At 36.2% G+C, this 26,433-nt stretch overlaps 1 protein-coding gene across 5 annotated transcripts in view; it reads right to left on the bottom strand.

Annotated features, from left to right (window-relative positions):
- LOC122406617 (solute carrier family 23 member 2) overlaps positions 1-26,433 on the bottom strand; it is a 1,354,473-nt gene that overhangs the window by 242,407 nt on the left and 1,085,633 nt on the right. For all 5 annotated transcript variants that reach the window (XM_043412169.1, XM_043412170.1, XM_043412168.1 and 2 more), the window contains one exon: positions 13,422-13,501. In XM_043412169.1, coding sequence (XP_043268104.1) covers positions 13,422-13,501 — 80 coding nt within the window. The remainder of the gene's footprint in view (positions 1-13,421; positions 13,502-26,433) is intronic.

Raw genomic sequence — 26,433 nt, 5'->3', positions numbered from 1 at the left:
GGAGAAAAATCACCAAAGTCCAAGACCAAACCAGTGCCGAAATATTTTCAGTACAATTTTGAAGAAAAATTGGTCTTTTACGTGGAAACAAACATTATAAACCGAAATTCATTTTGCGGGCCTCATCCCGGATTCCTCCATGCTGTTGAGTTCCTAATAGGCATAACATATTAGAGTATAAGGAAAAAAATCGCCAAAGTTCAATAGCAGACTTGTGACGAAATATTTTCACTACAATTTTTACGAAAAATTGGTCTTTTATGGTGGAAACCAACTTTATAAGCCGAACATCATACCTAGGGAAAATAAGATTGGGAAAAGTACATTGATGGTCCCTTATTTGCTGCTAATTTCATGCAAAAGATTATCCCATAAAAAATGTTCGTATGAGAATGGAATCTATAAAAATGTACTAAGCAAATAATTCATAGAAATTTATACTAAAATCCTATAACCGTCATAACATAAATGAGGAACATTTGAGAAAAAAGGCGTGATATCAAACCATAAACTTCCCCTAGGGAAAAAAAAGGTTGGGACAACTACATTGATGGTCTCTTGTTTCTGGATGACATAGAAAAAAGATTTAGAACCAGGAAAAAAATTCTATAAAAATAATAAACGAAAAATTGAAAAGTTCAAAAAAATTCAACAAAAATAAAAAACAATCGAAAAAATTCTGTAAAGAAAAATAAAAAATTTTCAAAAAAAAATCATAAATATTGAACAAATTGAAAAATGTACTATCCAAGTTACATGCAGTATAAAAATGTATGATATCAATTGGAGGCCAAGTTTTTATTGATAATTTGGAATATTTATCGAAAAAATTGGAAACTGTAATGAAATTCATGATAATTATTTTCACGAAAAAAGTTAATGAAAAAAAAGACATAACGGAAGTTACGTGCAGTACTAAAATGTATTATATCAATTCGAGGTCAAGTATTTATCAGTTATTCGAAATATAATCTCCGGCGACAAATGAGCGTTGAGAATCCTTGTCGGGCTCACAACGTTTTATCAAAATTACTAAAAAATTAATGGAAATAAAATCATTAAAAATTCACATGAAAGTCATTCGTTACTTCATCAAGGTATACACTTTAAAGAATCGATTCCCCTCCGACTTTCAGGATCCCCTGGTATTATTCACAACATTCAACTTCGATTGGATCGGTACAAATTATGTTCAAATACGTCTTAAACGTACTTGTCCGGCCCATCACTTTTTATTCAAATTGCTCATTCGACAACAAATCAGGGCTCTTCTATAATGACAAATATAATAAAATGGATAAAAATAAAAATAATATCTCCAAGTAATTTGAACTTGATTGTTCGCAAGTTCGTATAGCAATATCCACTTCTCAATTTCTTCAGTGAACACATACCATTCGGTAAGAACCAATGAAAATGAAAAATAATAAGGCGCATTACTAGAAATTTTCGAACCTACTCAGCCATGCAATTTTTTTTTTCTATAGTCACGTACACATTTTGATAAATATCACTAGTCGAGTAGGACACGTGGATTCCTGGAATTTGTAGAAAAATGATTTTGTTGTGAATTATGACTCCATATAATATAAATAGATTAATCAACTTCATCTTTCATTTTCGTTTCATTTTGACAAGAGCGATTCGAAGGAAAATTATTTTCTCGGGAATTACTGTTCCTTAATATTAACACATGCATTAACTTCGTTTTTGATTTGTTTTCGAATGAGCAATTTGAATAAAAAGTGATGGGCCGGACAAGTACGTTTAAGACGTATTTGAACATAATTTGTACCGATCCAATCGAAGTTGAATGTTGTGAATAATACCAGGGGATCCTGAAAGTCGGAGGGGAATCGATTCTTTAAAGTGTATACCTTGATGAAGTAACGAATCACTTTCATGTGAATTTTTAATGATTTTATTTCCATTAATTTTTTAGTAATTTTGATAAAACGTTGTGAGCCCGACAAGGATTCTCAACGCTCATTTGTCGCCGGAGATTATATTTCGAATAACTGATAAATACTTGACCTCGAATTGATATAATACATTTTAGTACTGCACGTAACTTCCGTTATGACTTTTTTTCATTAACTTTTTTCGTGAAAATAATTATCATGAATTTCATTACAGTTTCCAATTTTTTCGATAAATATTCCAAATTATCAATAAAAACTTGGCCTCCAATTGATATCATATATTTTTATACTGCATGTAACTTGGATAGTACATTTTTCAATTTGTTCAATATTTATGATTTTTTTTTGAAAATTTTTTATTTTTCTTTACAGAATTTTTTCGATTGTTTTTTATTTTTGTTGAATTTTTTTGAACTTTTCAATTTTTCGTTTATTATTTTTATAGAATTTTTTTTCTGGTTCTAAATCTTTTTTCTATGTCATCCAGAAACAAGAGACCATCAATGTAGTTGTCCCAACCTTTTTTTCCCTAGGTTCTCCATTTCCATCGAAAAAAACGAAGACGACGACGAAAACGACAACGAGGACAAAGACGAAGACGAAAATGACGATGAGGACGAATACGAGGACGAGGACGAGTACAAAGATGAGAACGAGTACGACGACGAGAACGAGTACGAAGACGAGAACGAGGACGAAAACGAGAACGAGAACGTAGACGAGGACAAAGACGAGTACGAAGACGAGAACGAGTACGAAGACGAGAATGAGTACGAAGACGAATACGAGAACATAGACGAGAACAAGGACGAGTACGAAGACGAGAACGAGTACGAAGACGAGAATGAGTACGAAGCCGAATACGAGAACACGGACGAAAACGAGAACGAGAACGAAGACGAGTACGAGTACGAAGACGAGAACGAGTACGAAGACGAGAATGAGTACGAAGACGAATACGAGAACACGGACGAAAACGAGAACGAGAACGAAGACGAGTACGAGTACGAAGACGAGTACGAGTACGAAGACGAGTACGAAGACGAGAACGAGTACAAAGATGAGTACGAGAACGAGGACGAAAACGAGAACGAGAACGTAGACGAGGACGAGGACGAGTACGAAGACGAGGACGAGGATGAGTACGAAGATGAGAACGAATAAGACGACGAGAACGAGTACCTCGTCTTCGTCTTCGTTCTCGTTCTCGTTTTCGTCCTCGTACTCGTTCTCGTCGTCATATTCGTTCTCTTCTTCGTACTCGTCTTCGTACTCGTCCTTGTCCTCGTTTTCGTCCTCGTACTCGTTCTCGTCGTCATATTCGTTCTCATCTTCGTACTCGTCTTCGTACTCGTCCTTGTCCTCGTTTTCGTCCTCGTACTCGTTCTCGTCGTCATATTCGTTCTCATCTTCGTACTCGTCTTCGTACTCGTCCTTGTCCTCGTTTTCGTCCTCGTACTCGTTCTCGTCCTCGTTTTCGTCCGTGTTCTCGTATTCGTCTTCGTACTCGGCTTCGTACTCGTTCTCGTTGTCGTACTCATTCTCATCTTCGTACTCGTCCTCGTCCTCGTATTCGTCCTCATCGTCATTTTCGTCTTCGTCTTTGTCCTCGTTGTCGTTTTCGTCGTCGTCTTCGTTTTTTTCGATGGAAATGGAGAATAGAATTAAATGAATATTTAATAACAAAACAAAATTATTTATTAATATTTTTTTTATTCAATTTAAAAATCGCATCAATCAGCACGATCTTGCGGAGGGAATATTGAAAAATCCATTTGACGCACACAGTTCCGAATCGATTGGATAAATATCTAAAATTCATAAAACAATAAAGTTATTTTGATCGATACTTTCAATACATCGAGGATAAGGAGTAATTTGGAGTATTTGGGGTAATAAGGAGTAATTTTTAGATTCCGGCTGCTGTGCCCAAATCATTCGTATAACATACCAGTTCTGCAGCTTATTCGACGAGTACATTTGATCCCTGCAAATTTCACGAGTCCAGTCGTCATCAATAACCTCTCTCTGTTGTCGACCGAAATGAATAGTTTCTCGTTGAATTGTTTTACTTGGCAGGGTTACGAGCTCATCATCCAACCTGAGATTTCACTTGCTGAGCTCCTGCACGACTTTCGACTCATTTTGAAATCGTTGGTTGAAGCCGAGCAGTTTTCGTATTCGACCGTTTGAATTCGATCATCGACTGAGAGTGTCATTGACTGAGCCTACTGCTGACAGTGCTGACAGCTAACTATCACTCGAAACGAAACAGTCCTTCGCGCGAACTTAGGCTCGGCGCGAAGTTGACTTTTTAACACGTTCGCACCCGAACTCTACGCTACTGAGGCGTCGCACATTATGGCGGCAAGCGACCCTCTGATTCGCTGAGAAGTTTAAAATTCTATTGCTTCTCATTTAAAAACTATTGCACCGAAAAAAAAACGCCTTTGCAGTTTTGCTTAAAATTGCGTCCCGAACACGCCAGTAACGGGTTTTCCACTAATTCTGAATCACCCTGTATACGTAAAAGGGGGAGAGAACGTGGTGGCGGACGCGCTGTCAAGGATAGAAGAAATCAGCAAAATCGACATGCCGAAAATCCTCTCAGCGCAAACCATACTCGAAGCACAATTCGAAGACGACGAACTTCAGGAATTACTGGAAAAACAAACGTCATTAAATCTGCAACTGCTCTCAGTCGAACCGGACACTAAGATATTCTGCAACGTTTTGGAAGGAACAGTACGGCCTTACATCCCAAAATTTCTGCGAAAAAAAGCATTTGACTCGATACATGGATTGTCACACCCGAGCGGCCGGAGTACTTGCATTTTGTTAAAACTTGTGGTATACTAAACCGGTATAAAAGCGGCCGCGTAAATGTAGACTATGATCTGTGTGTGCTAAAAAATATAAAAAAATGCGCGATGCATATGTCAACGAAACTTTTCAAGATTTCATTATTTCGTTCGATTGGAAATAAGTGTCAACTGAGATAATCTTTCAATTAAACCAGAGTTCGCGGAATATTGTCCAGTGTAAATATATCATCAGTTGCGTGATAACATATCATATGTAATAATGTAGGTCATATATACGAGTTCCCTTTGATAGCTGTGTGGTAACGAACCGGCCGGGGTTTGACGTTACGAAGTGCGGGACAAATGTAACAAACGTTCGCATAGTTAGTGAATAATATAAATAAGGCAAATCAGTTTATCAAAAATAGGTCTGGAAGTTGTAAGAAAAAATGTTCGTCAACCTATAACGTCAAATTTTCTTTTTGCGATCTGAAATATTATGGTTGATATTTAATAAAACAAGAACACACAGAACTGTTAGTATATATAATGTGAGAAACTCCAATCGAATAAATGTTTGCTAATTTTTTTCTTGTGTCATCATTATTTTTGAATATTCCCATATTTTGCTTCCTATTGAGTTTGGCTCTGCTCTATCCGATCCTTGTTTTGACTCCATCGGTTTGCAGCGGATGCATACATATTATTAATTGGTTTCCTAATATGTGTCCTATGATTTTCTAATATTTCTTCATGCTGATTGTGGTAACGTAATTCAAGTGGTTTCCGACTATGATCATCAATCGCACATCTTGTATATCTGATTCTCAAAACAGTTTCTGGTGTTGATATAAGTGTAGTTATACTTTTTCCACCCGGTCTGTCGAGTAATAAATTTTGAAACTTGTTGCAAAAAGTCTTTGGATGTTTTTTTTGCTGATAGTATGAAAAGTTGAATCTTCGGAATGCGGTAGGCAAACACAAATTTTGACAACAATACTTATGAAATAACGTGTGTGTTGAGTATTCCTACTCCGCAAACTGCAAATGTGGAATTATTGGTGAAAACATTCATTACGATATGTCTACAGTTGCTCAGTTTTGGATGCGATTGAGTATAATGCCTGCCAACATCATGGGAACCTACAGAATTTCTAAATGTTATGTGCGCTATGTTATTTTAATGTAACATCATGACTTTGAACAACTTTTCACTATAATACTATATAGATTTGGATCATTGAAATACAGCAAAAATGTGCAAACTATAAAATTTATATACTTTGCCATTCATTTTACTTTTTGACTCTCACTGCAACATAAATATGCAGTGAAAAATTCATTAGAAAAGTCTTTAGTTGCTCATTTATGCTTTGAAATTTGATTTGAAATTGCTGTTTTCCAAACTCATTGCGCAGATACATTGAATTGCAGCAGATAGCTGCGAACTTTAAAATTTCTGTGGATAAATATATGTGCTAAGTATCACCTCCTATCTTTAATTATGGTAATATTGAGTATTCTCACTTTGCAAACTACAAATGTGGAATTATTAGTGAAAAGATTCATTACGCTAAGTCTACAGTTGCTCAGTTTTGGATGCGATCAAATATAATGCCTGCTAACATCCATGGGAACATACAGAATTTCTGAATACAATATTCGCCATGTAATTTCAACGTAACATCATGACTTTTGCCAACTTTTCTCTATAATACTATAGATTTGTATTATTGAAATATAGCAAAAATCTACGAATTATAAAATTGATATACTGTGTCACTCATTTTACTTCTTAAAACTAACTGTAACATATATATGAAGTAAACACTCATCACAGAAGTCTTCAGTTGCTCATTTATGGATAGATTTTAAATTGCTGTCTTCAAAATTTATTGCGCAGATACATTGAATCGCAGCAGATACCTGCGAACTCTGAAATTTCTGTGCATAAATATGTGTGTTAAGTATCACCCCCTATCTTTGATTATGAGAATGAGTAATAGAACTTGGTTTAGTAAGTTTTGAAGTATTTCTTTTTAAATACTATTGAAGTTTGTATTACTGCGGTATGAAGCGAATACCTCCAAACTTTCATATTTTTGTGTCGCAGCATGTGTGCCAATCATTTAAATTCTTTACTCCAACCGTAACATGTAATCTCAAAAATTCATCACAAACGTCTTCAGCTTCTCTAAATTCCTAAATTTTCCGTTTTCTATTTTATTCTGAGTTTTTAAACTTTTAAATTCATTCCTGAATTCTCCTGAAATTGTTTTTCGCCAAAACCAATGCAGATACCTTAAACGTTTTTGAATTCGGTTGCTCTGTTGAATTAAGTACGCTCAGTTTTTTTTGCTTCTTTGAGTTCTGACATAATAAATGTTTCCGGATGCCGTTTTTCAGGTACTATCAAACTGGATAATCGGATCTCAGCGGCCACTTGCAAACTTTGGAAATATATTTCATCGGGGACACGTTTTGAATGACACGAAAATGTCTAGATTCAGAATGCAAAAGCAACATTTAAAAAGGGCCAATTCTGTTGGATTTGTTGTGTCTTGAATTTGATCTATCTTTCCTCTTTTCCTTTCTTTTTCCTAACGTTATCAGCCGAAAATCATATCTCGGCCCGCAACACGCATTGCTCCATGCTCTTGAGTTCCCAATGGACGAAACATATTAGAAGACAAGGAGAAAAATCACAAAAGTCCAAGACTAAACCTCTATCGAAATATTTTCAGTACAATTTCGACGAAAAATAGTTCTTTTTTCGTGAAAACCAACGTTATACGCCGAAAATTATGAACAATTCATAGAAATTTAAACTGAAATCTTACAGTCATCTGAACATAAATAAGGATCTTTTGAGAAAAAAGACGTGATATCAAACCATAAACTTCCCCTAGGGAAAAAAAAGGTTGGGACAAGTACATCGATGGTCCCTCGTTTGCTGATAATTCCATCCATAAAAAAAACTTAAAAAAACGTTATATTAAAAAAAAACTAATCTGCATCTATTTTTTAAAGTGTCAAAAGAATCAAATAACAGGTAAAAAATAATAAACCGAAAAATCGCCCTTGAAATCATTTTGGAAACCGATGCCTCATTCTTCTTATTTGATTCGAACAGTTAAATCAACTGAAAAAACTCCATCTAATTTAAGTGCGGCATTAAAATTTATTATATTAATTCGGGGCCAAGTATTTTCTAATGAATTGAAAAAAGTTACCATTTGAATTACGTGCAGCATTAAAATTTATGATATCAATCGGTGGACAAGTATTTTATTAGTAACTCCAAATTTTGACATTATTAAATTCTTCTAAGAAGCTTCTAAATCCAAAAAAATCACATGAAAGCTAGTCATTTCTTACTTTATGGTGGCAGAGACTTATAAGAAAATCAATTCTTCTCAAACTTTCAGGATCCTCTGGTATTATTCACAAAATTCGACGTCGATTGGATCGATACAAATTATGTTTAAATATGTGTTAAAAGTACTTGTCCGGCCCATCACTATTCATTCAATAAAGAATCAATCATAAAAAAACGAAATGGCACGGCAGAATCTCGTTACAAGTTTGTTGAAATGCGATTCATTATTAATTTAATGTTCTTAATAATATTATAGGTTAGTTCTTATTCCGAATGGAACTCGTTCGCTGGAAGAGTAAGTGGGAAGTAAAAATTGCCGTCATCGAATGTAAACTGCAGAGTTATTTAGGAAGCTTGAACATATACATTATGTACAATTTTTTTCATTTATCGATGCACAATAATATCCCTTCTATATTGCGGAATAATTTGTTTCCGTTTTTTATTAAATTAGTGCAATTAAGTAAAAATTACTTGAAGATAATTCTCTCAATTCCCTCTGCATGAATACTTGTGATCCATCAGTTCTAGACAAGCACTGACTTTTATTTGGATAAACAATTTAAACGGAAAGTGATGGGCCGGACAAGTACTTTTAACACATATTTAAACATAATTTGTATCGATCCAATCGACGTCGAATTTTGTGAATAATACCAGAGGATCCTGAAAGTCTGAGAAGTGTCGATTTTCTTATAAGTCTCTGCCACCATAGAGTAAGAAATGACTAGCTTTCATGTGATTTTTTTGGATTTAAAAGCTTCTTAGAAGAATTTAATAATGTCAAAATTTGGAGTTACTAATAAAATACTTGTCCACCGATTGATATCATAAATTTTAATGCTGCACGTAATTCAAATGGTAACTTTTTTCAATTCATTAGAAAATACTTGGCCTCGAATTAATATAATAAATTTTAATGCCGCACGTAAATTAGATGGAGTTTTTTTCAGTTGATTTAACTGTTCGAATCAAATAAGAAGAATGAGGCATCGGTTTCCAAAATGATTTCAAGGGCGATTTTTCGGTTTATTATTTTTTACTTGTTATTTGATTCTTTTGACACTTTAAAAAATAAATGCAGATTAGTTTTTTTTTAATATAACGTTTTTTCAAGATTTGTAAAATTTTTTTCGAATTGTTCTGTATTTTTTTTATGAAATAATTTTTTTTACAATTAAAAAAAAAAATTTTTTTCAAGTTTTTTTTATGGATGGAATTATCAGCAAACGAGGGACCATCGATGTACTTGTCCCAACCTTTTTTTTCCCTAGGGGAATTAATAAATTTATAACGAGAAAAATTGTGGAGGAAGAAGCGCTTCTGCAAACAAATGCGGACAATGTTGTTCAAGATGTTGAATTACTAATAGAAAAGTATGGGTCAAGCAATGTATATAATTCAAACCAAAGCGGTTTTCAACTGAATTCCAATTAGCTGTCACGTCCGGAGGGGCGTGCAGGAAAGGTTCGGGTATTTGAACGTCGAGCGGCAAACGTTATGTCCCATAGACTTTTCCATTCAGCATGTAAACGCAGAGCGTTATTATATAGATATACTCGTTATGAGTGTCGTGGGCGCACGCCGATAGACCTCGAGAAGTCTTGCTTTATCTTGGTTACGACTGAGGAAAGGGAATTAAAGGTTGTGAATAAAGAGATCTAGGATTCCTTATACACTCTTTAATGAAAACAAAGGGTTACTAGAATTACAAAAGTGGAATAAGATAGAGAGATTTAGGATTCTCCATATATTCCGATATTAAAATGGAATGTTAGTAAAATACAATTGAAGGATACAAACTTGATGAGATATATTGTTAAGTGCTTTACCGGAGAGGTGTCTTTGATTACTTCGATTCGTTGTAGCTTATTTGACAATGTTGACTTACGCGGATAATCGGAAATTATTATAAGTCCGAGAAACGGACGTGCAAAATTATTCTAAGTCCGAGAAGCGGACGCTCGAATTTATTCTAAGTCCCAATCTAAAAATGGACTTTAACTTTTACTAGAAAGACTCGACTCGCTCTCTTCTACAGAAGACCCGGAGTTCGGTCAGAGTTTAAGTATAAGACGGCTAACCGAATGACAACCGAACTACTGCTAACAGTATAATCGTGACTCTAGGTACGGAACGGACTGCCCTGAAGATGAGAAATCTCGCCCTTTTATAGGAGCCAAAATCGGAAATTAGTGGGGGAAACGGAAGTGTTTTAAGCCTTTTGGATTCTCAGATCTAGTTTAGGGGAACTGGATGTGTCATCTTCGTAGTGTTGTTCGTGTAGTGTCAGGTTGGGGTTTTAAGTTTATGGCCTAAGCGTCTTGGGTCCAAGGGTCGCTCGGTGGTTTGTTGTGTATACAGGGTTTCGAGTGTCGATACATGGGTGTGGTCGTCGTGTGTCGCATACGGATGAATGACCTGACTATATATGGCAATGTGTAAGGCTCGAGTGGGAGTGCTTATAAGTTCGGTAGTTGATTAATCCAATATTAATTATAATTTAACAAAAATTTACGTCGGTTGTGACACAGCACGAACTTTAGCGATGGAAGGATCGAAAAAAGTTGAATGTGTTGTACAATCAGTGTCTTCAACGACCCATAGCTACACGATTCAGCCAACAATAAATGCCAACGGGAAACTACTTTCTCCACTATTCATAGTATAAAGGAGGCAAAAGGTGAATTTGGACCAAGAGTAACGAACGAATTGTTTAAGCCAGATAATGTCATAGTAACAGCATCGAAATCTGGGAAACTTACTTCCGGTGCATATTATCGTTAAGGGTGCATCAACTTTTTCCAAAATATAGTTATAAATATATAATTTGTTATATGTTTACAGATCATTTTAAAATTTGGATGGAAAAAGTTTTTTTTTCCGAATGTTGGAAGTGACAACGTATTACTGATTGATTCCTGGAGTGGACACTGCCCCAAAGTTGTACGTGACGCCACCCCTCATGATAAAATAATCATCACAATGATTATCCCAAAAGGTACAACTGGAAAAATTCAACCGCTTGATGTATTTGGATTTAGGATATGGAAAAATTTTGTACGACATTTTTCAGATAGTGTTCTATTAGTGGATGCTGATATAAATTTACATTTGAGGAATAATATAATCAAATTGCAATCTTTGGCCCACAATCAATTGTCATCTCCACGCTATATCAATATTTTCAAATATTCATGGTTTAAAAGTAATTATATAACGGAAAAACCGGAATATTTCGAAAATCCTGTTGATTTTGGGTTCGGTCAATCAAAAACACACTGTGAAATACCTAGTTGCAATAATATAGCGATTATAAAATGTGCATGGCGCAAAAAATCTTTGTGTTTGAAACATTTTTTTGATGAATATCATTACCCCTAGGAAAAAAAGGTTGGGACAAGTACATTGATGGTCCCTCGTTTGCTGATAATTCCATCCATAAAACAAACTTTAAAATAAAATTTTTATAAAAAATGGGCAAAAAAATTATTTTATAAAAAAAATACAGAGCAATTCGAAAAAAATTTCACAAATCTTGAAAAAACAATATCTTAAAAAAAAACTAACCTGTATCTATTTTTTAAAGTGTTAAAAGAATCAAATAACAAGTAACAAATAAAAACCGAAAAATCGCGCTTGAAATCATTTTGGAAACCGATGCCTCATTCTTCTTATTTGATTCGAAGGGCTAATTCAATTAAAAAAAATTCCATCTAGTTTACGTGCAGCATTAAAATTTATTATATCAATTCGAGTCCAAGTATTTTCCAATAAATTGAAAAAAGTTACCATTTGATTTACGTGCAGCACTAAAATTTATGATATCAATCGAAGGACAAGTAATTTATGAGTAACTCCAAATTTCAACATTATGGAATTGTTTTAAGAAGCTTTTAAATCCAAAAAAATCACATGCAAGCTAGTCATTTCTTACTCTATAGTGGCAGAGACAATCGATTCTTTTCAGACTTTCAGGAGCTATTGATATTATTCACAATATTCGACGTCGATTGGATCGATAGAAATTATGTTTAAATATGAGTTAAAAGTACTTGTCCGGCCCATCACTTTCCATTAAACTTATTATATTTAAATAAAAATCAGGGCTTTTTTAGAACTGATGGAGCACAAATATTCATGCAGAGGGAATTTAGAAACTTATCTTCAAGTAATTTTCCCTTAATTGCACTAATATAATGAGAATGGAAACGAATTGTCCTACCATATACAAGGGATGTTTATGTGCATCGATAAATAAAAAACATTTTGCACATTAAATATGTTGAAGCTTCCAAAATAACTCCCCAGTTTGTATTGCTATGACGGCAGTTTTTACTTCTCACTTCTTCCAGCGAACGAATTTCATTCGGCATAACTAACTTATACTAACAAAAATAGAGAAACGAGGAAAATTTGAGCCAATACCGACCCTCAAACACTCTCGTTTCGTCGGTACACTCGCGAATTCTAACTATCGCCGGCGTAAAAATGGTTAGAGAAAAATTACTAACTCGTAAATAACCGGACAAGAGTATATTCGAAGAGGTGACCAAATGAAGCGGGCGAACGAGGATCGAAGACTAACTAACTCCTTGACACTTTTCGACTCCTCCGATTCGCGAATGGAGGGGGTCCAGGCATTATTCTTTCGCTAAGTGTCCCACGGTAACTGGAGCTATAGGGCCGACCATGCACGTAGACCGGATGCTAGCAGTGCGAAAAATATCAGTAGAAACTCCACGTGCGTCGCTCTAGACTAAACCGAGGCGAGCTCGGACGCCCGGATAGAGATAAGAGATTTGCGTCGCCTCTCAGCAGACGCTGGCTTCGCATAATCAGAAACTATGGGAAAGTATTCGAGCAACTTCGACTTATACAGGTCGGCTCGGAACTCTCTCGTTACCGTGAGAAACTTAATTTTGGAACGGTCTTACGTTTTCGCTATCGCTACGAAACATTATTTTTATAGTACTCCTGTGGTTTTCTTAATTGATTATTAATATAACAAATATTTCTTAAAAATCCCCAAAAAAAATAAAAATTCACTTACGGGGTTGAACCCGAGGACGTAACAATACGTAGAGTTTGATGGGTCCGCTTCTCGGCACTGAGCACTTTTTTTTATTTGCCAGTGTAATTATTTGTGGACTAAGTTTTTCATAAATTTTTTGGATAGGTCGATTTTTTCACTATTATCTAAACCATTTCATCGACGACAACATACCCTTACACTAATAAAAATTCATAGACAATGCTGGTTCAATCAGTATTATTACAATCTACAACAAAAACAGTACTTCACATGCTGCTTACCAATGGAAAGAAGATAGAAAATCCAAGGATGTATAAATTTCTAGAAGAATTTAGATCTATGTACTGGAGTGCAGAAAGACCTGAAAAAATTTAAAGACAGTGACAAAAAATAAAGAACCACCACAAAATTGTATGGGGTATTCCATGCGTAACGAGACAGGTTTTGGTCGAGGGTTTCAAAGTTTTTTGTACGTTAATATATCGGTTTCTTGTATCATATAAAAACATTTCTAGATAGTTATGAACCCCAATTAGGACTTGGTTTTTGTGAAGTCCTAATAGAAAATTTAAAAAAATTTAGAGTCGCGGCAGCGACTCTGAGACAAGTACATTTATGTTATGACGAGTCGCTACCAGAGAGTCTTTACAGGAGCAATAGCGTTTCCAATTGTCTTCGACAATTTTCAAAATTTGGTTCTTCAAGAATTAAATAATTACAGTACTTCAGAGAATACTAAAAGTTGACGTATTTTTTTATTTTTTTTGCCTTTCGTTTGCGACTTCTTCGAGCTCTGTAGCTTAACGCATTGAAGAGATATTAATTATTTATTTTTTATTAGCATCAAAAAATGGGTCGGATTTTCGCACACATTTTTGATGTTTATTTGTTTTTTATTTGGTGACAAATCTGGTGCCATAATACATTTTATATACCTATTCATTGTTTTTCTGGTGCCATAATACAAGTATATACCTATATATTTTCGTGACGTATGACGTTATATTTTCGTGACGTATGACGTATGATGTGTTGTTTATGCTAATAGATGATGAGATTATAAAGATCGCAAATTTGACAGTTCACCGATATTCCGATCTGTAAGTACAAGTATATAACTATATATTTTCCTTATGAAATGACGTATGGCGTGTTGTTTAAATGCTAACTAGATGAGGTTATAAAGATCGTGAAAGTGACAATTCACCGACACTGTTCTAATTTTGTCCGGGTCTTTAGAAAATAGATAAAAACAGAACAATATTTTAGTGAAAGTGGTGAGAAAAAACAGAATAAGAATAGCAGAGAAATAGAGGCCGAGGAATCCAAGAGTGTTATGTGATGGAAAATAAACCGAAAATTGTCAACAACGTACGGATTGATGGTATATATTTAGATAGGTTAGAGATTTTTCCTATATATATCTTGAGATGTAATCCGAATTCTGAAACATTAGAAAAAAAAATCCATGCATCCGCTCGTTCTCATCAGCTCTCTCTCTCTCTCTCTCTCTGATTTTATCATCAAACTTCTCGATGATTGTTTCTGAAGAATATAAACCATAAACTTCCCCTGGGGAAAAAAAGGTTGGGACAAGTCCATTGATGGTCCCTTGTTTGATGATATAGAAAAAAGATTCAGAACCAGGAAAAAAATTCTATAGAAATAATAAATGAAAAATTGAAAAGTTCAAAAAAATTCAACAATAAAAAACAATCGAAAAAAATTCTGTAAAGAAAAATAAAAATTTTCAAAAAAATTCATAAATATTGAACAAATTGAAAAATGTACTATCCAAGTTACATGCAGTATCAAGAGACTCGGTAGAGTCTCGGGACAAGTACATTGACAGCTCTGTCGTCTGCTGGCCTGAGGCTCTCGCCGAGACTATATTTTCTCTAAATAAAACGATTCGACGTGGTGGGGGTAAAATTGGCATGCGATTTTCTTTAATTACGAAACTCATGAGTTCTGTACGGCTTTGAAAATTGAACTTTCAGCTAATTAAGAAGTTCTCTGTCCAATGAGCCCAAAATCAGCATGATCGGTGTCGTAATTGCTGAGAAAAAACTTTGCACGGGCTTAAGATTATGCAAAAGTTACTAACGCATTCGGGATTCGACGTATCTGTATACGCGTACTCTGACCGCTACAAGCATAGGCTCCTTGGCCCCCGTGATCACCAATCCCCGGTGAGAATATTCTTGTTCCAACCAATGAGCAATGAAAAAAATCCTAGGCCAATTACATCAAAGTTTGAAATGGCATGCGCAAGCATATAGCATGTGCATTTCAGTACTGACTACGAATGTACAAAATATATGACGTCAACTTCAGAACGTAGCACACGGCGCAGCACAGCTGGTAACAGCAGTCATAAATCAATCGATATACATATATATATATATGAGTACAAACCATGTGTCAGTTTTTCATCGTAATAATAGAGTTTCGACATTACGAAGTGCATGCGGGATAAATAAAAAAATAATTTTCATCATCTAAAGAAGTGCAGATTACTATTTATGTTGTTATTTGTGATATATTAAACCGGTATCAAAGTGGCCGCGTAAATGTAGTCTGTGATGTGTGTGTGAAAAAGAATATAAAAAATGCGCGATGCATATGTCAAAGAAAGTTTTCAAGATTTCATTATTTCGTTCGATTGGAAATAAGTGTTAACTGATATAATCCTTCAATTAAACCAGAGTATGAGAACTATTGTCCAGTGCGAATATATCGTCAGTGGCGTAGTTATATGTCAAGGTTATATATACGAATAAATAGAACTAAAATACACGCAACTGTTAGAATGATATCAAGAGACTCGGTAGAGTCTCGGGACAAGTACATTGACAGCCCTGTCGTCTGCTGGCCCGAGGCTCTCGCCGAGACTATACTTTCTCTGAATAAAACGATTCGCGGTGGTGGGGGTAAAATTGGCATGTGATTTTCTTTAATAGCGAAGCTCATGAGTTATGTACGGCTTTGAAAATTGAACTTTAAGCTAATTAAGAAGTTCTCTGTCGAACGAGCCCAAAATCAGCATTCTCGGTGGCGTATTTGCTGAGAAAAAACTTTGCACGGGCTCAAGATTATGCAAAAAGTACCAACACATTTACGCAGCTGATGTATCCGTATATGGGTTCAGACCGATACATACAAGGGCTTCTTGATGCCCATCATAACCAATCACCGGTGAGAATCTATCCGTCTCGACCAATCGCCGATGAGAAAGTTTCTGATAGTCCTCAATGTTTTCTTGTATACCGTCTGTTATATCGTCTGTTATATTATTATAAAGTGATTGCGATCGTAGCCCCGTGGATCAACGGTGCAAGATTTGCAAATTTCGTTTAAATAAATAAAACATTATTGGAAATAGCAGTGGATATAATCAATTTTATTTTTTTCATAAAAGAAGTTTCAATAAGTTTCGAGCCCAATTCACGACAATCAAGAGACTCGGTAGAGTCTCGGGACAAGTACATTGACAGCCCTGTCGTCTGCTGGCCCGAGGCTCTCGCTGAGACTATACTTTCTCTGAATAAAACGATTCGCGGTGGTGGGGGTAAAATTGGCATGTGATTTTCTTTAATAGCGAAGCTCATGAGTTATGTACGGCTTTGAAAATTGAACTTTAAGCTAATTAAGAAGTTCTCTGTCGAACGAGCCCAAAATCAGCATTCTCGGTGGCGTATTTGCTGAGAAAAAACTTTGCACGGGCTCAAGATTATGCAAAAAGTACCAACACATTTACGCAGCTGATGTATCCGTATATGGGTTCAGACCGATACATACAAGGGCTTCTTGATGCCCATCATAACCAATCACCGGTGAGAATCTATCCGTCTCGACCAATCGCCGATGAGAAAGTTTCTGATAGTCCTCAATGTTTTCTTGTATACCGTCTGTTATCGTCTGTTATGTTATTATAAAGTGATTGCGATCGTAGCCCCGTGGATCAACGGTGCAAGATTTGCAAATTTCGTTTAAATAAATAAAACATTATTGGAAATAGCAGTGGATATAATCAATTTTATTTTTTTCATAAAAGAAGTTTCAATAAGTTTCGAGCCCAATTCACGACAATAATATCTATAATAAATAAAACCTCAAAAGTGGATTAATTGATCTCATACAGTGTACTGAGAGTGAATAAAATATTGAGAAGTGAAAACGTGAATAATGTGTGTCGTGAAAATTAAGAATTATCTGTTCTACTTCGATATCGTAATATATACATAGATAGCAAATTTGCGAGATTTCGCGTCATGTTGACGTTTGAGGTTATGACCGCCGGAGTGCTGTAGCGTGTAGAGTGTAGAAAAATAAAAGTGGTTATTGAAAAGTGGAAGGAATCGATATTATTAATGACGTGACTAATTAGTGTTGAATAATAATAATAATAACAATGAGAAAAAAAACGTTCGTTCATTATAACCTCTAAAGCGTTCTTTCCAAACAGAAATTCTATGTTGTGTAATTACATTAAAGAAAGAGGTGGATGGTTGTGTGTAAACGAATTCAAATAAATTTTAAAAAACGTTGGTCAAGTAATTCAATGTATTGTTGTCATAATTTCTTTCATTTAGTTTGGCTGTGTTCACCGGTCCCTTTTTTCCACCTCCTTAGCTTACAGTGTATTGTCATACCAATTTCTATTTGTTCTCCAGACAATACGAGAGATATTCATATTTCTATTTTTTTTATATTAATTTCAACAAGATAATTTGAAATATTTATAACAAAAAGCCTTCATAATTGCTTGTTCATACACCCAAGTTTTGAAAAATCTTTGAGCCATGTAATAATGTATAGATATATTCACTTGAGTTGTTACATGATAAATTTGGAAATTTATTTCAATAAGTCATTGCGTGCTTAATTTTCATGTTATCAAAATTTGTATCTTCGAAATGCAATGAACACCTCTAAAGTTCGACAAAGTGATGAAGCGACATGTATATTGAATATTTCCAGACCATGTTTGCGATTGGCATTGTGGGTTGAAAAATTCATGTCTGTAAGTCTACACCTGATCATTTTTGGATGTGATCAAATATTTTGTCTGCGGATAACCATGGAGACATACAAAATTACAGCATTTTGCTTGCTTCAACATGCATCGTATCTGTCACTTTCTTTTTGAATGTGTCATAATAAGTTTCAAAAATGTGGTTCATGTAATTTTGAAGTGTTTTTCCCTATAGCACCAAAGTCTGTATAACTGGTACGTAGCAAGTACCTATGAACTTTGATATTTCTGTGAAATAGCGGGTATGCCAATCTTTTAGCTTTTTGGTTCCGACTGGAATATATTAACGAAGATATTCATTACTAAAGTCTTCACCTACTTATTTCTGAATAGATCTGAAATTACTGTCTTCAGAAACTAATGCACAGATACATGAAACAATTTTGATTTCTGTTCTCTTTCAATTGCGCTGTCTTTTTTCTTTTTAACTATGGCTCTGCTCTTTCCGATCCTTGTTTTGACTCCATCGGTTTGCAGCGGATCGATGCATATTATTAATTGGTTGCCTAATATGTGTCCTATGATTTTCTACTATTTCTTCATGCTGATTGTGGTAACGTGATTCAAAAGGTTTCCAATTATGATCATCAATCGCACATTTTGTACAACAGATTCTCAAAACAGTTTCTGGTCTTGATATAAGTGTAGTTATTCTTTTTCCACCTGGTCTGTCGAGTAATAAATTTTGAAACTTGTTCCAAAAAGTCTTGGGATGCTTTTTTTGCTGATAATATGAAAATTTGAATCGTCGGAATGCGGTAGGCAAACACAAATATTGACAACAATACTTATGGAATGACGTGTATGTTGAGTATTCCTATTCTGCAAACTGCAAATGTGGAATTATTGGTGAAAACATTCATTACGATAAGTGTACAGTTGCTCAGTTTTCGATGCGACTAAGTATAACATAAAAAAAAATACAGAACAATTCGAAAAAAATTTTACAAATCTTGAAAAAATGTTATATTAAAAAAAAACTAATCTGCATCTATTTTTTAAAGTGTCAAAAGAATTAAATAACAAGTAAAAAATAATAAACCGAAAAATCGCCCTTGAAATCATTTTGGAAACCGATGCCTCATTCTTCTTATTTGATTCGAACAGCTAAATCAATTGAAAAAAATTCCATCTAATTTACGTGCAACATTAAAATTTATTATATCAATTCGGACTAAGTATTTTCTAATGAATTAAAAAAAGTTACCATTTGAATTATGTGCAGCACTAAAATTTATGATATCAATCGGTGGACAAGTATTGTATTAGTAACTCCAAATTTTGACATTATTGAATTGTTCTAAGAAGCTTTCAAATCCAAAAGAATCACATGCAAGCTAGTCATTTCTTACTCTATGGTGGCAGAGACTTATAAGAAAATCGATTCTTCTCAGACTTTCAGGATCCTCTGGTATTATTCACAAAATTCGACGTCGATTGGATCGATACAAATTATGTTTAAATATGTGTTAAAAGTACTTGTCCGGCCCATCACTTTCCGTTTAAATTGTTTATCCAGAGAAAGTTTCCTGATAAGAGGCGAAAAGGAGGAACAAAAAAGGAAGCCGAGAAGCATACACGAGATGAGTGTCATGGTAACAACATCGGAGGAAGAGGATGGAAATCTCGAGGAGAGGGAAACGGATCGGGCCGGGGCAAGCGAGGAGGAAGGAAAGGAAGCGTCGAGGAGGAGCACAGAGGAGAAGAAGGGAGAAGGCAGTGGAAATAAGGTATTTTTAAAAGAGATGGAGGAAGTCTTGAGAGCGACGGAGTTGAGATTAAAGGGAATAATTGAAAAAGAAACCGAGGGAATTAAAAAGGAAATCGCGCCGCTGCCATGCCGATGTGAAGACATGAGCAGGATAGTACGAGAACTGTTGGCGGAGACGGAGCAGTGGAAGATGCGTATGTACCGAGACAAAGCAGTATGGGAGGAGGAAAAAAAGGAACTAGAAGGGAGAATGAAGGAAATGGACGAAATATTGGGGGAGTGGAAAGCAAAAGTGGAAGTGCTGAAGGAGGAGAACAGCGAACTGAAAAGACGAAGGGAAGCCAGAGAGTGTGAGGGGGCATGCGGATGGGACAAATCGGTCGGCTCGGACAACAACAACAATGAGGTTGGAGAGGAGGAAACGCGAGCAAGGACAAATTGGAGTAGCGGAACAGGCTCAAGGGAACTGGAGCAGCTACAAAATAGCGAGGAGAAAGAGGAGGATGGGGCAAGGGAAAAGGGGAAAACTGGAGGCAGCAGATCGGAAAACGGAAGAGTCTGGGAGGAAAGAGAGGAAGCAGCGAACGAGGGAGGAAAAGGTGTAGACAGCGGGAAAAAACCGGAGGCTTTGTCGGAAAGGGAATGGCAGTGGGAGAGACAGGAAAGAATTGGGAGGAAAAGGAACATAAGGTTCAGAGGCATCTACTGCGGCGGCTCGGATGCGAAAGTGGCAGAGGAAATGTCCCAGCTGATAAGAGCAAGAATGGGATTAGACCCCAAGATAGTGAGAGTCCAACGGCTGGGAGGAGGACCAGTGGCGACGGTGCAAAACGTCGAAACAAAAAAAGAGATTATGAGAAGGAGAGCAGAACTGCGTGGGACAGGAATCTCGGTGCACGACGACTTGACAGCGAGGGAAGCCGAGGTACAGGAGTGGATGGATCGAAAAGCGGAAGAAGAAAGAAGAGCGGGGAAAGTAGTGAGGAGTGGGTATCTGAAGCTGTGTGTTAATGGGGTGTGGTGGCAGTGGGTTGAGCTGGAAGGGGAAATAGAGAAGATGACATTTCGGAGGGAGGAAAGGAGAGGTTATTAAAACGTTAACGTGGAATATCGCGGGTGGTGGGAAATTAAGGAGGCTAACGAACTTTATAAGGGGTTTCGACATGGTGATGATTCAGGAAACATGGTTCGAAGAAGGGAAAGAAAAAAATGCGATAAGGAACTTGAAGAGGGACTTCCAGTGGTGGGCGAAACCGGCGGAAAGAAAAAAGGGAAGGGGGAGAGCGAGTGGGGGGCACCTGATTGGAATTAAAAGAAATATATGTCGGAAATGTGAAGTGTGTGAGTGGAAATTTGGAATGATTATTAAACTAAATAGAGAACCGTATGAGAAAGAAATATGGGTAATAGAAATTTATAATAATGCGGGTTTTAAGGCGGTGGAAGGGGAGCTAAAGGCATGGGTTAACAGGGGTATGGAAGAAGGGGTGGGAATAATAATTGCAGGGGATTTCAATGCTAGAATAGGAGAAGAATTAGGAATGCTAGATACAGAGGAAGAAGAGGGGTTAAAAAAAGAAAGAAGGTCGGAGGACAAACTGATCAATTCAGAGGGCAGGAAACTGATTGAGTTCTGCGAGAGAATGGCCCTAGCGGTGCTTAATGGGCGAGTGAAAGGGGATGAAAATGGCGGACTGACTTATGTGGGAGGAAGAGGGAGCGGATCGGTGCTAGACTATATAATAAAAATGGAGGATGAGGAGAATGATGCGGTAGTGAGAATAAAAGTGGGAGACAGAATGGAATCTGACCACCTGCCGGTAACATTTGAAATTAAAAGGAGAATGGAACAATCGAGCGGAAGGGAAAGCAGAGGGGACAGAGCACAAGAGGAGGAAATCAAAAAATTAAGGTGGAAAAAGGAAAGGGCAGAAGAATTTGAAAAGCGCATGGATGATTTAGTAGAAGAGGAGACGGGAGTAAATAGGGAGGAAGGGGGAAACAAGTGGGAAAGGTTGAAAGGGGACATCTGGAGAGCAGCGGAAGAGACAAAAATGAGTATGAAGCAAAAAAAAGGAGGGAGTGGAAATGCGCTATGGTGGGACCAGGAGTGCAAGGAACAAAAGAAGAGGGTATGGAAAAGTCTGAAGAGGTTTTTGAAAACGAAAGATATAGAAGATAAGGGGATGCTGACGAAAGAAAGAAAGAAACTAAAAGAGATATGTGAGAAGAAGAAGAAGGAGTGGTTCGAAGAAAAATGGAAAAAAGTGGGGGAAAGTAAGGACATGTCGCAATGGTGGGAGGCGGTAGGGGTCTTTAGAATTAAAAGAAAAAGGGTGGGAGAAAATATTAGTGGAGAACAGTGGAAGGAACACTTTGAACAATTGCTGGGTAAGAGAGAGGGTACCAAAGAGAAGACGACGGAAATAGATAGACAGCTGGAAAAATCGGTTGACGAAAAATTGGACGGGGTAATAACAAAGGAAGAGTTGGACAAAGTCATTAGAAAATTAAAGAATAAAAAAGCAGCGGGGGAAGATGGGATCTCTGCGGAGTTCATTAAAGGAATGAGCCTAAAGAGGAGAGAGGAGCTAAGGGAGATTTTAAACAATTGCTGGGAAAAAGGGGAAATACCTCAAGGGTGGGAAAAAGCCAGAATATTTCCGATACACAAGGGAGGAGACGAGGAGATAGCGGGAAACTATAGGGGAGTTTCGCTACTGGACATTGGGTACAAAATCCTGGCGAGCATAATGGCAAACAGGTTAAGGGAATGGACCGAGAGGAAAGAAATTTTCAGGGAAAGCCAGGGAGGATTCAGGCCGGGGAGGGGGACGAGGGATCATATATTCGTGCTTAATGCACTAATAAATAATCGATTGAAAGAGAAAAAGGGCAAACTCTATGTGGCATTTGTCGATTTCAAGGCGGCTTTTGATAGGGTTGATAGAGAAATATTGATGAAAAAGTTATGGGGTAGGGGGGTAAGAGGGAATATGTGGAAAATGATTAGGGGGATTTACAAAAGAACGGAAAATGAAGTAATTACAGGGGAAGGAATCAGTGACGGGTTCGAAACGGAGGCAGGGGTGAGGCAGGGCTGCCCTCTAAGCCCGATATTATTCAATTTTATGGTGGATGATATAGACGAAATATGGGAAAAAAAGAAACAAGGGGGTACGGTCATGGGGGGTGAAAAATTCTACGTAATGAAGTATGCAGACGATATTGCAATTTTAGCAGAAAACGCTAGGGAGCTGGAGGGAATGATCCGAGCACTGGAAAAATATGTAACTAAAAACAAGTTGGAAGTGAATGAAAAGAAAACTAAAATAATGGTATTCAGACGCGGGGGAAGGAGGAAAGAAAGTGAATCGTGGAAGTACAAAGGAGTAGAGCTGGAGGTAGTGAAAGAATTCAGATACCTAGGTTTCTGGTTTTCAACCAAAAACACGATGGGAAAACATCTGAGAATTCTAGAGGGGAAGGCCAGAAAAGCGATAAATTCGGTTTGGGGAGTGATGAAAAGAGCGAGAATAGACAAACTGAAGGATAGACAACAATTAATGGATTCGTTAGTGAAGGCCGGAGCGCTCTACGGAATTGAAATCTGGGGGTGGAAAAGAAGGGAAATAATGGAGAAACTGCAAGGAAATTTTGTAAAAATGATTATGGGGATAGCGAAAAACACCCCGGATTACATTTGGAAACTGGAAGCAGGGAGGCATAGCGTAGAGATAGAAGCAAGAAGGAGAGCGGGAAGGTACCTGATTAATATAGGAAAAATGGAGGGAAAAAGATGGCCTAAAATATGTCTAAAGGAAGAATTAAGAGGGTTAAAAAACGGAAATCAATCAAAATGGGGACAAGAACTCAAGGAAGCGATGGGAAAGGTAGGTGATGGGAGAGTATTAGAGAGGCTGAGGAAGGGAGAAAGCATCAAAGGAACCGAAAAATTACTTAAGGAAGGAGAAGAAAGACTGATGGAACAGGACGTACAGAGGGACTGGTTAAAGACTGATAAATCCACGTACAACAGTTTCTACAAGGAAATTAAATCGAGATTGGGGAGGGAGAAATATTGGGATTGTGAGAAAACAGGGGGGGACTTGAAGGAACAGTGGGCAAGGATGAGGTGCGGAAATATTGGGACAGTGGGCAAAAAAGGGTATACCAATTGGACGTGTGTTATGTGCGAGGAAGAGGAGGATAGTTTACCTCACGTGTGGAGGTGCAGGAAAGTCAGAGAGAAAGTCAAGAAGGAATGGGTCAGAAAAGTCGAGGAATGGAGGGGAGGGAAGATAGGGAACGAGCTATGGCTATGGACAGTGGAAACGCTGAAAGGACAAATGAGAACAGATCTATGTCAATACTTGAAAGCGGTTAGTAGGATTAGGAAGGAGATGCATAGCAAGAGACAGGGGGAAGGATGTAGAAATAGGAGAGCGAGTAGGGAAGGATGAGTGTACAAGTATAAAAATAATGTAAAATAATGTAAGTGAATGCTGGAATGTGAGATTCTAATAGTAAGATAAGATACGGAAGTATGTAAGACGGGGCGATGTAAAAAAACGCATGGCGTTGTACAGCTGGAAGACAAATACAATACAATACAATACAATACATTGTTTATCCAAATAAAAGTCAGGGCTTGTCTAGAACTGATGGATCACAAGTATTCATGCAGAGGGAATTGAGAGAATAATCTTCAAGTCATTTTTACTTAATTGCACTAATTATTTAATAAAAAACGGAAACAAATTATTCCGCAATATAGAAGGGATATTATTGTGCATCGATAAATGAAAAAAATTGTACATAATGTATATGTTGAAGCTTCCAAAATAACTCTGCAGTTTACATTCGATGACGGCAATTTTTACTTCCCACTTATTCTTCCAGCGAACGAGTTCCATTCGGAATAAGAACTAACCTATACTATTATTAAGAACATTAAATTAATAATGAATCGCATTTCAACAAACTTTTAACGAGATTCTGCCGTGCCATTTCGTTTTTTTATGATTGATTCTTTATTGAATGAATAGTGATGGGCCGGACAAGTACTTTTAACACATATTTAAACATAATTTGTATCGATCCAATCGACGTCGAATTTTGTGAATAATACCAGAGGATCCTGAAAGTCTGAGAAGAATCGATTTTCTTATAAGTCTCTGCCACCATAGAGTAAGAAATGACTAGCTTGCATGTGATTCTTTTGGATTTGAAAGCTTCTTAGAACAATTCAATAATGTCAAAATTTGGAGTTACTAATACAATACTTGTCCACCGATTGATATCATAAATTTTAGTGCTGCACGTAATTCAAATGGTAACTTTTTTTAATTCATTAGAAAATACTTAGCCTCGAATTGATATAATAAATTTTAATGTTGCACGTAAATTAGATGGAATTTTTTTCAATTGATTTAGCTGTTCGAATCAAATAAGAAGAATGAGGCATCGGTTTCCAAAATGATTTCAAGGGCGATTTTTCGGTTTATTATTTTTTACTTGTTATTTAATTCGTTTGACACTTTAAAAAATAGATGCAGATTAGTTTTTTTTAATATAACATTTTTTCAAGATTTGTAAAATTTTTTTCGAATTGTTCTGTATTTTTTTTTATGAAATAATTTTTTTTACAATTAAAAAAAAATTTTGTTTAAAGTTTTTTTTATGGGTGGAATTATCAGCAAACGAGGGACCATCAATGTACTTGTCCCAACCTTTTTTTTCCCTAGGGGAAGTTTATGGTTTGATATCACGTCTTTTTTCTCAAAAGATCCTTATTTATGTTCAGATGACTATAAGATTTTAGTTTAAATTTCTATGAATTGTTTATAATTTTCGGCGTATAACGTTGGTTTTCACGAAAAAAGACCTATTTTTCGTCGAAATTGTACTGAAAATATTTCGATAGAGGTTTATTCGAAAAGAGGAAAGATAGATCAATTTCTAGACACAACAAATCCAACAGAATTGGCCCTTTTTAAATGTTGCTTTTGCATTCTGAATCTAGACATTTTCGTATCATTCAAAACGTGTCTCCGATGAAATATATTTCCAAAGTTTGCAAGTGGCCGCTGAGATCCAATTATCTACAGTTTGATAGTTGCTGAAAAAAGGCACCCGGAAACATTTATTATGTCAGAACTCAAAAAAGCAAAAAAAACTGAGCGTACTTAATTCAACAGAGCAACGGAATTCAAAGACGTTTAAGGTATCTGCATTGGTTTTGGAGAAAAACAATTTCAGGAGAATTCACGAATGAATTTAAAAGTTTAAAAACTCAGAATAAAATAGAAAACGGAAAATTTAGGAATTTAGAAAAGCTGAAGACGTTTGTGATGAATTTTTGAGATTACATGTAACGGTTGGAGTAAAAAATTTAAATGATTGGCACACATGCTGCGACACAAAAATATGAAAGTTTGGAGGTATTCGCTTCATACCGCAGTAATACAAACTTCAATAGTATTTAAAAAGAAATACTTTAAAACTTACTAAACCAAGTTCTATTACTCATTCTCATAATCAA

Source organism: Venturia canescens, chromosome 2 (assembly GCF_019457755.1).
Source record: "Venturia canescens isolate UGA chromosome 2, ASM1945775v1, whole genome shotgun sequence".
NCBI lineage: Eukaryota > Metazoa > Arthropoda > Insecta > Hymenoptera > Ichneumonidae > Venturia > Venturia canescens.
Note: the sequence above shows the minus strand (reverse complement) of the source record. Positions and strands in the feature narration are given on the sequence as shown.